The sequence below is a fragment of the Carcharodon carcharias genome, chromosome 16 (assembly GCF_017639515.1).
Source record: "Carcharodon carcharias isolate sCarCar2 chromosome 16, sCarCar2.pri, whole genome shotgun sequence".
In the NCBI taxonomy this organism is placed as follows: domain Eukaryota; kingdom Metazoa; phylum Chordata; class Chondrichthyes; order Lamniformes; family Lamnidae; genus Carcharodon; species Carcharodon carcharias.
Window position 1 is genome coordinate 98,363,713 of NC_054482.1, and position 12,350 is coordinate 98,376,062.

The 12,350-nt window shown below is 41.6% G+C and overlaps 1 protein-coding gene across 2 annotated transcripts; it reads right to left on the bottom strand.

Moving 5' to 3' along the window:
- Positions 1–451: 451 nt before the first annotated feature.
- Positions 452–6,470, bottom strand: rwdd3 (RWD domain containing 3). 2 transcript variants are annotated; one of them, XM_041208428.1, is made up of 4 exons: positions 6,388–6,470; positions 1,738–2,222; positions 923–1,038; positions 452–808 (listed from the first exon to the last, which is right to left on the bottom strand). In XM_041208428.1, exons 1-4 carry the CDS (start codon positions 6,458–6,460, stop codon positions 703–705), a joined length of 780 nt encoding a protein of 259 aa, XP_041064362.1. In that variant the 5' UTR covers positions 6,461–6,470; the 3' UTR covers positions 452–702. The 2 variants fall into 2 exon arrangements, with proteins under 2 accessions (XP_041064362.1, XP_041064363.1); XM_041208429.1 differs by lacking the exon at positions 6,388–6,470 and adding an exon at positions 2,350–2,593.
- Positions 6,471–12,350: the final 5,880 nt, after the last annotated feature.

Below are 12,350 nucleotides of genomic sequence, written 5' to 3' on the forward strand. Positions count from 1 at the left end.
GTGGCATTTGTCTAGTCTGCCAGGCCTCTGGATTTATAGTCCAATAACATTACCACTACCTTACTGTTCCTTTCAACAAGGGGGCACAGGCATAATAGGCCAAATGGTGGTCTTCTGTGCTGCCTTCTTTGGGGTTTGATTGGGCACTTAAGTTACAGAGTGAAAGTACTGAACTGACAAACTGGACAGGATATGATCCTTATGCTGCTTTGCGGTATACATATTTCCAGCATCAGCAAAAATTGAATTCATTTTCATTCACTAACTTTAATATCCTTTGATTAAAAAGACTAATATAACCTCAAACTTTTCCAATAACTATCAAATGTACTGCTGCACAAATCCTTTTGCTGTGTAGGTACTATTTAATAACTGACTGAACTGCAGACTTAAAACCCAATATTTTGTACACATAAATTCAATGTACTTTATAGATTAGCTGTAAAGAGTATACATTTAAATCCATTCATTTTATTAACAAATTCAAACAAACAAGTATTCAACATTTTTTTAACTATATCTTGCAAAGCTTTTCATTAAGTTTTATGTTCAAATTTCACGGATTTGAATGGTCAACAAACATTGCTGAAATGCTGGCTTCATCAGGTGAAAGAAACTAAGACATATAGAAATTCTCCTTTCCTCACAAAGTCACAGCGTTGTGCATTTGTACTGTTCTATTAAGTCCATTGCAGGAGCCTTTTAAAATCTTACAAACTTGTCATACAAGCCTGACAAGCCCAGAGCTTCAAATTCTTGATGCAACTCAGCCCCTGATGTAAACTCTTTCACAGCAAATCTTGTAAGCCTAAAAGGGAAATACATTTTTTTTTTAATATCAGTACTTCTCATCTAATATTCAGAATGAAACAATTAATCTACTCTGACACACTGGAATGTGATGTCCATTGATGCATTTTACCTGAGCTGCCCTGCTTGAAGCTTTTCTTCACAGAGAACACTTATCATCTTCTCTTTGCATCTCTTTCCACTGGAGTCCACATCCACCTTAGAGGTTTTCTGGAGAACTAGATAGTCCTTCCATTTTAAGAACAAAAGAACACACAATTAAGCTTGCAACGCTGAAGATGTAGGTAATATTTGAGCAATTTAGTTTTAAAAACAGCTTGACTGTGGTGAATTTTCTCAACTCTTCGCCTTCACTTTTAACTAAAAGGCAGTTTTGAAGGATCTTTGTCTAACAATCTAAAGTTCTGTCAATATTCATAGTGTTTGCTCATCTCTACCAGCTACATAGCCACTAAGATAAAAATTATTTAGGTAGAAATAAAATTAACTGTCCCAATAATTCAGCAAGTTTACCGAGTGCATAACGTAACCTTACAGACCGCTAAGGTCTCCGATTGGATCCCTGGTCCATTCCAAGTGAGCTGATTTCAGTCAGAGAAGCACTAGGACAACAAGTGATTTTAAGCAACCTTGAGTTAAAGAAAAGGGTGGCCGCTTCTCATCACATCGAGTGGGTTTTGCCAAAGAACCTGTGTGACTACTTATGTGAGAGAAGAGCAGAATTGGTCTCAGCTGCCTTAGCTGAATATAGTTCATCTTTGAATAGTGGACTCTTGAGGAAGTTATCAAACTATTAGTGCCTACCGAACTATGCTGCAGCAAGGAACCAACAACTTTAGGAGGGCAGGGACAGAAAATTAACAGGAAAAGAACATTTCTAAAAAGACCCAAAACATAACAAAACAGGAAAGGCCTGACAGTAAGCACCTTGATAGCTTTCCTCTCTCCTTGTAAAAGAATTAATATGAGTTTGCCCATGAACATCAGTCTGCCTCCGAGTCTGAGGTCAGAAGTCCACTTCTCTATGCTTTTGATGTACTTTGCTTTGGCTCTCATGTGATCTAAATGCACAAGTGCCACCCACACAGCTTCATCTGCATTGCATTGCTGCTGCGAATTGTCACTTTCATTGACCTTGTCCCCTGTGACTTGTTCAACGGCACCCTCAATCTTCTGCTGGAGCTGCATCATTAACTCATAAACCATAGGCTGTGTAAGGAGAGTCTCTGCATATTGCAGCAGGCTTTGTTTCAAATCACAACACTGCTTGCGGGTAAGCTGATCTGAGCAGATGGAGATGTCTGGAAGGCACGACGGATAGTCAGGCGATAACTGAAAAGTGACGTTTAACTGGATTTTCTTTGCATGGTGTTCACAGATGGTATGGATTTGGAAAGTAATCTCCTCGGATTCTGTAACACATCAGATAAACTCAATGTTGCAAAGTTAAAATTGGGTATTGAAACTTTTCCACAAAAACACAATAGTTTGGTGAATTAAAGTGAGCAGTGCTTTCACAGACATGTGAATCCTCAGTACCATAGGCAGTAACCTGCCCTGCAAAGTCTGTCAGGTCAGCCACTGTCTCCATATTGTAGCTGGCGGCAGGATCGCTAGCAATGGTTCCATGATTATATAATCACGCATGCAATGACATCACCCCCATCTCAAGAATCCTAGAAAACACCCATAAAGGCAAGGCAGAAATAAATGCAACTTTTTCAAAAAATTCATGTTATTTTCAGCACATTCTTTAAGCAGGCAGGAACACGTTCCTTCAGATCACTGGAGGCAACAGACACTAATGGTCAGTTTGTACAAAGGCAGTCCAACATGTCTAACCTGCAGCTCTAAGGGAACCCTGAAGCCTCTAAGCCCTGATAATGCAATGCTGAAAGGCCAGGCATCTCTATCCTATTTGCCTTTATATCACTTATTTGCTAGTCTGGCCTATTTGAATTTTGTAAGCCTGGTTATTTTCAGTGCTGCTTCCTCACAGGTGGATTAAATCCTAGAGCACCAAGATCTGTTAGTATCCCCAATTTATGATGTGTACAAGTTAGTGGGAATATAAGAGAAAGTACAAACTTATATTTGTAAAGTAAAAACAGAAAATGCTGGTAAAACTCAGCAGGTCTGGCAGCATCTGTGGAGAGAGGAACAGAGTTAACATTTCGAGTACATATGACTCTTCTTCAGAGCTGAAGGAGAGTTGTATGGACTGAAAACGTTAACTCTGTTTCTCTCTCCACAGATGCTGCCAGACCTGCTGAGTTTTACCAGCATTTTCTGTTTTTATTTCAGGTTTCCAGCATCCGCAGTATTTTGCTTTTATCTTTGTATTTGGAAAGCATTTTTCATGACTTGCGATGTCCCAGTGTGCTTTACAGTAAAGGAAGTATACTTTAGGTTTAGTCACTATTGTAATGCAGGTAAATACAATAGTCAAGTGACACATAGCAAGCTTTCCCAATCAGCAGTGTGAGTTTTTTTTTAACCTTACTATCTGTTTCTAGTGATGTTGGTTGAGGGATATATGTCTGGCAAGATACCAGGAATATTCCAAGTAGTGTCAAGGGGTCCAGCTGAGAGTGCAGACATCTGCTCAGTTTAACATCATATTCAGCACCCCCAACAGTGCTGCACTTCCCACAGTATTACACTGAAATGCCGATTACAATTCTGTGCTCCAATCTGGTGAGTGTGACTTGACTTCACAAGCTACTAAGTCAGAGATGAGAGTGCCAAGGCTGACACTAAGTGCATTTAAATTGCATACCTCTGGTCAGAAGGTTATGTCAAGGTACAAGTGTTTCATCAGTACCTTTATGTTGACAAAGCCATCGATCTCCGTGACACTAAACCATAAAAGGTAAGACTAAGTGTGCTGTGAAGGTGAAGCAGGGTTGAAGAATGGAATAGGAAAAAGATGGGTGATCTGAGGTCGTGAAAGGTGCTACATAAATGCAAGTTCTTTCCTTCACAGAATCACAGAATTGTTAGTGTAGAAGGAGGAAATTCGGCCCATCGTGTCTGCAGCAGCTCTCTAAATGAGCATTATAACTTAATGCCATTCTCCTGCCTTTTCCCCATACTTTTGCACATTGTTTCTTTCAAATAATCGTCTAATGCCCACTTGAATGCCTCAACCGAACCTGCCTCCACCACACTTCCAGGCAGCGCATTCCAGACCTGAACCACTCGCTGTGTGAAAAGTTTTTTCGCACATCACATTTGCTTCTTTTGCAAATCACTTTAAATCTGTGCCCTCTCGTTCTTGATCCTTTTACAAGCAGGTACAGTTTCTCCCTATCTACTCTATCCAGCTCCCTCATGATTTTGAACACTTCTATCAAATCTCCTCTTAGCCTTCTCCTCTCCAAGGAAAACAGTCCCAAAGCTCTCCAATTTCTCTTCACAGTTGAAGTTTCTCATCCCTGGAACAATTCCTGTAAACCTTTTCTGCACTCCCTCCAATGTGTTCACAGCCTTCCTATAATGTGGTGCCCAGAACTGTACACAATACTCCAGCTGAGGTCTAACTAGTGTACTATACAAGTTCAGCATAACCTCCTTGCTCTTGTACTCTATGCCCCCATTAATAAAGCCCAGGTTACTATATGCTTTATTAACTGCTTTCTCCACCTGTCCTTGTCACCTTCAACGATCTATGCACAATACATACCCAGGTCCCTCTGCTCCTGCACCCCTTAAGATTTAGACCCCTTATTTTATATTGTCTCTCCATGTTCTTCCCACCAAAATACATCACCTCACACTTCTTCACACTGAACTTCCATCTGCCACCTATCTGCCCACTCCACCAACTTGTCTATGTCCTTTTAAATTTCCACACTGTCCTCCTCACAATTTACAATGATTCCAAGTTTTGTATCATCTGCAAACTTTGAAATTGTCCCCCGCACACCAAGATCTAGATCATTAATATATATCAGGAAAAGCAAGTGTCCCAATACCGATCCCTAGGGAACTCCACTACAAACCTTCCTCCAACCCGAAAAATATCCTTTGACCATTACTCTCTGTTTCCTATTACTCAGCCAATTCTGTAATCACATTGCTACTGTTCCTTTTATTCCATTCCTTCTTATTTTTTGGATTAGGAATGCAACAAATGGGGTAGCAATCCTGTTGATAACAAAGTGAAGCTCCATATCAGATGCTACTAAGCTAGGAGCTTGGTTTACTCCCTAAACTTCACTCCAGATGATGGTGTTCCCAACCCTCATGAAAACGGATGAGTATTTCCAGCATTTTTTGTTTTTATTTTATACTTCACATCTGCTCCCATTGGCAGAAGGATCGATAGCCAGAGGACACAGATTTAAGGTGAATGAAAAAAGGAAGAAATGGCAACATGACGAAAAGCATTTTTACAGAGTGGGATCTGGAATACACAGCCCGCGAGTGTGGTGGATGCAGATTCAATCGTGTCTTCGAGAGGGAATTATATAATTAACTGAAGAAGAAAAAATTGCAAGATGAAAGGAAAAGGGTGGGGAGTGGAATTAGCTGAGTTTTTCTTCCAGTTAGAGAGGCAGCACGGACATGACACCCAAATGACTTCCCTCTATGCTGTTAACCATTTCTGATTCTATGTCTGAACTGCAGCAATTGCGGAAATCTGAGAGACAGCAGGGGCCCCGGTGTCCCATGTCTGAGCTGCAGAAATCTCAGTGAGAGAGCAGGAGCCTTATCTTATTTTTAGGACAGAGATAAGGAGAATTTTTTCCACTGAGGGTCCTGCAACTGCCTCTGAAGGAAGTGGAGGTGGGTCATTGAATATTTTTAAGGCAGAGGTAGATAGATTCTTGTTAGGCAAAGGCATCAAAGGTTATCGGGGTTAGATGGTAATGTGGTAATCCAAACAAGATCATCAGCCATGGCCTTAGTTAATAGCAGAGAGGGCTCGAGGGCCCGAATGGTCCACTCCTAGTCCAATTTCTTATGAGCCCCCAGTGTCTCTGTAATTGTGTCTGAGCTGCAGAAACCTCAGTCAGACAGCAGGAGCCCCCAATGTCCCTGTAATCGTGTCTGAGCTGCAGAAACCTCAGTGAGACAGCAGGAGCCCCCAGTGTCCCTGTAATCGTGTCTGAGCTGCAGAAACCTCAGTGAGACAGCAGGAGCCCCCAGTGTCCCTGTAATCGTGTCTGAGCTGCAGAAACCTCAGTGAGACAGCAGGAGCCCCCAGTGTCCCTGTAATCGTGTCTGAGCTGCAGAGACCTCAGTGAGACAGCAGGAGCCCCCAGTGTCCCTGTAATCGTGTCTGAGCTGCAGAAACCTCAGTGAGACAGCAGCCCCCAGTGTCCCTGTAATCGTGTCTGAGCTGCAGAGACCTCAGTGAGACAGCAGGAGCCCCCAGTGTCCCTGTAATCGTGTCTGAGCTGCAGAGACCTCAGTGAGACAGCAGGAGCCCCCAGTGTCCCTGTAATCGTGTCTGAGCTGCAGAAACCTCAGTGAGACAGCAGGAGCCCCCAGTGTCCCTGTAATCGTGTCTGAGCTGTAGCAATTGCTGCTTTAACCCCTAGCCCAGCCCCCCGGGCTGCAGTCCTTCACCTGATTCCGCCAGTAAATGGAAATCGCCGTTGTAAATGGCTCCGAGCGCAGCCACCTCCTCCCGAGCAGCCATGGAGCGGGGGCCGTGGGTGGGTGGAGCAAGTCCTGGGGGTGGAGGCTTCATTCTGCTTCCGCTGGCTGGACTGCACTCATTGACAGGCGGCGGGGCGGGGCACCTGGAGCCGCTGTCTACAGAGTGTCACTGGCAGAGGGATAGCTACACAGGAGAGTGTGTCACCTGAATTTACAACACCGAAACCGAAAACAAAATTGAGCAACATTTACCAACAAAGAAAGTTTCTTTGTTCCTTTGAGAATGCAGCTAAATGCAGCGAAACTTTAAGAACTCTAGGATTATTGTAACAATCTCTCAGAATGTCTCACACTGGAAATTAAAATGTTACCGTAAAGCGTTTCCCTCATACTTAGATATGATTCCAGTATGGTATCAACCCTGATTTGAAAAGGGGTGGGGGTTTAAACTTCGCCGCGGTCGAGTTAATTGAGATATTCATACCCTCAAAATGGTCATCAAATGGGTGAAACTAGGACTCTTCCCAAGGCAGGAGAATTTCAACTGAAGCAGTCTACTTTTGGCTCTGGCTGAGACTCAAATACTTACTATTGCGAAATTGAGTTCCTACACTGTGACTGAACTGTCTGGTGGATCTAAGAGATGCCACAGCACTATTTCTCAGGAGAAGCATAAGTGTTCTCCAATGTTCTGGTCAATATTGATCCTACATCATTATCAGGAGTGCCAGTAATATGCTTGTTTATTTGTTCATGAGATGTGGTGTCGCTGGCTAAGCCAGCATTTGTTGCCCATTCATAATTGCCCTTGAGAAGGTGGTGGTGAGCTGCCTTCTTGAACCGCTGCAGTCCATGTTGTGTAGGTACACCCATAGTGCTGTTAGGAAGGGAGTTCCAGGTTTTTGACCAAGAGACAGTGAAGGAACAGCGATATATTTCCAAGTTAGAATGGTATGTGACTTGGAGGGGAACATGCAAGTGGTGGGGTTCCCATGATTCTGCTGCCCTTGTCCTCCTAGGTGGTATATGTCAGAGTTTGGGAGGTGCTGTCGAAGGAGCCTTGGTGAGTTGCTGCAGTGCATCTTGTAGATGGTACACACTGCTGCTACTGTGCATCGATGGCAGAGGGAGTAAATGTTAATGGTGGCGGATGGGGTGCCAATCAATCAGTCTGCTTTATCCTGGATGGTGTCGAGCTTCTTGAGTGTTGTTAGAACTGCACTCATCCAGGAAAGTGGAAAGTATTCCAACAGACTCCTGACTTGTGCCTTGTGGACAGGCTTTGGAGTAGGAGTGGCACATGTTTCAAACCTAAATCTGATGGTTTCTCTTTGAATTGTTCATTGCTTTTAGTTTGGACAGGCCACCATATTCATGTAATTTATGGTAATTATAGATGTTCTGGGGATTGGCCAATGCTAAATGCCATCAGCCATGGGTCTATGCTTAACAGGACATGGGTCACAAATGCAGTTATAGATGTGAAACCCTGTTATTTATTACTGTAAAATTTATTGAGCAGGGCCACATTTTCAAATTAAAGTAATTTTCACTCTTGTGTGTTACCCTAGGTGGATCTGAATTCCTAAGACACCATTGTAAAAAGGCTTCACAAACTGTGAGAGATGTGATAAAATATATAAGGTCTAAATCCCAGGGTTGTGCAATGAGGCAAAATCACAATCTCTTCAGTGGAACTGGCAAGGACCATAACTGGTAATTATTGCAATGGTTATGTTACTGGACTAGTAATCTAGAGTCTGGGAATTATAATCCACAGAATAAGAGATTGAGAAATTAAATTCAGTTTATATATCTGAAATTTTTTTTTTAAAGTTGGTGTCAGTGAAAATAGTCATAAACCAGTTGTAAAAATTCAACTGGTTCACTAATTTTGTATAGGGGAGGAAACCTGCTGTCTTTATCTGGAGCAGGGTACAGACACAATGAGCCAAATGGCCTCGTTTCGTGCTGTAAATTTTTCTATGTTTCAACATGTGATTCTAAACTCACACCAATTCGGTTGGCTCTTAAGTACCCTCTGAAGTCGCCTAGTAAGCCACTCAGGGCAACTAAGGATGGGCAATAATTTAGCAGCTTTGCCAGTGATGTCCACATCCCAAGAATGAATTTTTAAAAGCTCCAATGCTTTTGGCTACAAAGTAATAGTCACAGCCTCATATCTGCAATATCACACATTTAGAAATTCAGACCCTTCTTTCAGCTGTTCCTACTGGGGAAGGCACTCAGTACCAGATAAATGGTTCTGTTTAAGGAAGGGAAAAAGAACAGAGTGAATCATCCCTGAGGTTTTCCACACAGAGCAAGGGCCTGCAAGAAGTTTTCCAGGCTCTTGTGTTAAGTAAAGTATGAGATATAATACACACTAGCCTAGCAGCCTAATGGGAGGCATAAAGTAAACATAATGTACAAAAAAACAGAGTGAGTGAAAAGGGATTCGAAGAAAGAGTATTTTAAAATGGCAGAGGATTTTTTTTAAAAAACACATTAAATGTTGTTGAAGCACACTTGTGTCTTGTGAATCAAAGTCCCTGGAACAAAATACACAGATATAGAAACTTGAGGTTTTGAGCCTCGCAGAGAACACTGAATTAAAAACAATTCCTTTTATTTAATCTTTCATGGGATGTGGGTTTTGCTGGCAAGGCTAGCACCTGTTGTCCACCCCTTGTACTGGGTTGTTTTCTAGGCCATTTCAGAGGTCAATTAAGGATCAACCACATTACTGTAGATCTGTAGTCACATGCAGGCCAGACCAGGTAAGGGTGGCAGATTTCCTTCCCTAAAGAGCATTAGCGAACTAAATAGTTTTTTTTTCCCAACAATTGATAATAATTTTGTGATCACCATTACTGATATCAAATAGTCATGACTGAAGCTAGCTTTCAATTCCAGGTTTTATTGAATTTAAATTCCACTAGCTGCTGTGGTCAGTTTTGACCCCATGCCCCCCGAGCATTAGCCTGGGTCATTATTGGTCTCGTGACATTACCACAACACTACCGTCTCCCCCTGAACAGTTGCATAAAATGGAAAGCAGACCTGAAATACACATCCACTTGGTAATGTTATCATGACTGTACTTGAAAATAACACCTCAGGACAATCCATGAGAGCCAGGAAAGCTTTCTGTGAGACAGTGAAAAAAGATTTGTGAATCTCATTTAATTTCTTTTTACAAAACTTGTCAGGTCTATACAGAACTCAACATCAAATTATCAGATATATATATATATATATATCCTACGAGCACCATGTGATAGTCTGTGAAGGATGCATTTGAAAACACTGACGGTATCGAGAGACCAAAAGCATATCTCTGAAACGTAAAGGCAAGGATATTAAACTCTTCATTCTATTCTCAAAGGTACTGTTGGGTTTTATGTTGCTTATATGAAAACCATTCTGACTTGTTGAATTGCAGAGATCACATACAAAGACTTTACCAACGTATGATTGTCGCTAAAAACTGCATTAGAAGAGGAAACATTTTTAATAATGGAATAATGAAAAAAATAAACAAAAACGCAGTTAGCTACTTGTCTGTAAGTGAGACTCTTCAAAGGTGATGAATTGGCTAAATTTCTTGCAAGAGCTTCTAACGCACTCAAGGCCTATTGCCTAAAAATAATGAAAGCCACTGTAACAGAAAAGGTAAAGCACAGTCCCCTAAATCACACGTGTGAGTCTGCTAACTTATCTATCTAAACATTATGACTCTGGTGCAGAAAAAAATATTTAAAAATTAATCCACACGATATAATTTTATGTAATTTGTAAACTGCATAAATAGCACACAGACAAAAATCAGGAATTTGCTTTGTTTTGTTTGTCAGATGTGGGTGACACTTGAAAAGCTGCATTTTACTATCCTTCCCTAGTTGCTCTGGGACAGTGCTGGTGTACCTTCCCCTGTTGTCATTGATGTCCTTGTGCTAATGGTTCTCCTATGAAAATAGATAGGGAGTTCATGGATTTTGTACAGAAAAAGTGAGGAAACTATAGTACGTCGCAAGTAAGAATAGTGTGTGACTTGTAGGTGATAATGTCCCTATCATGCTTCCGGTTTTGTCCCTGAAGCTGGTGGTGGTGGTGGTGGTGCAGGGTAGAATTTGCAGGGCTGGGATTTGCTCTCAAAGTAAGCTTGGCATATCGTTACAGTTTATTCTGTAGCTAGTACCTGTGCAGCCACAGAGCATGGGTGATGGAGGCACTGGATGTTGAGTCCAGTGGCAGGAACTGCAAGCAAGCAGACTACCAAATGGTGTTCACATCCTAATTTCAGCTAGGCTGATGTGCCAAACACAGCTCTTGGAAATTCTTAAAATGAAAGAAACAGAAAATTCTGGAAACAGTCAGCAGGTTGGGCAGCACCTGTGGAGGAAGAAACAGAGTTAACATTTCAGCTCAGTAACCTTTCATCAGAACTGTGAGTGCCTGAAGATGCAACAATTGTTAAGTCAGGCAGGGAAAGTGGGAGGGGAGGAAAGAGCAAACAGAAAGGTTTGTGATTGGGTGACAGGCAGGAGAGTTTAAATGACAAAAGGGATGACGATGAAAGGCAAAAAGAGACAGTAATGGAACAAGAAACAAAAGTTGTACCAAGAGGAGGTGTGATGTAAGAATGAAGCTCTCTGGGATGTATCATTACATTATGATGCTGTATAAATATAAGTTGTTGTTGAATGGTTCCAGGGATGAGAAACTTGCATTACATGGACAGATTGGAGAAGGTTGTTCTCACTGAGAGGAAATTTGATTGAGATGTTCAAAATCATGAGGGGTCTGGACAGAGTAGATAGGAAAAAACTGTTCCCATTGGCAAAAAGGTCAAAAACCAGAGGGCACGGGTTTAAATTTATTGGCAAACAAATCAAAAGCAACAAGAGGAAAAGCTATTTTATCCAGTGAGTGGTTATGATCTAGAATGCACTGTCCAAAAGGTGGTGGAGACACAGTCAATCATCACATTCAAAAGTACGAACATCTGAAATAGGAGCAGCAGTAGACCATTCGACCCTCAAGCCTGCTCTGCCATTCAATAAGATCATAGCTGATCTATTTGTGTTTTGAATTCCACATTTCTAACTGCCTCCAACAATCTTTGATTCTCTTGCCTGACAAGAATCTATCTACGTCTGCCTTAAAACCCCTAATTTTAAAACAGTGCCCCCTAGTTCTGGACTTACCCACAAGGGGAAATATCCTTTCCACATCCACCTTGTCAATACCACTTGCCAATTATCCACTCACTGGATAAAATAGCTTTTCCTCTTGTTGCTTTTGATTTGTTTGCCAATAAATTTAAACCCGTGCCCTCTGGTTTTTGACCTTTTTGCCAATGGGAACAGTTTTTTCCTATCTACTCTGTCCAGACCCCTCATGATTTTGAACATCTCAATCAAATTTCCTCTCAGTGAGAACAACCTTCTCCAATCTGTCCATGTAATGCAAGTTTTTCATTCAGGATCTTATATATTTCAATCAAGTCACCCCTCACTCTTCTAAACTCCAGTGGAGACAAGCCCAGTCTGTCTAACCTTTCCTCACAAGACAACCCACTCATTCCAGGCATCAATTTAGTAAACCTCCTCTGAACTGCCTCTAATGCATTTACATCCTTCCTTAAATAAGGAGACCAAAACTGCACACAATATTCGAGATGTGGTCTCATCAATGCCCTGTATAACTGAAGTGTAACATCTTTACTTTTATGTTCAATTCCTCTCATAGCATTCCATTAGCCACCTTAATTACTTTCTGTACCTGCATACTAACTTTTATGACTCATGCACTAGAACACCTAGATCCCTCTGCAGCCGTTCTCCATTTAAGTAATACTCTGCTTTTTTATTCTTCTTGCCAAAGTGAACAACTTCACATTTTCCCACATAATACTTCATCTGCCA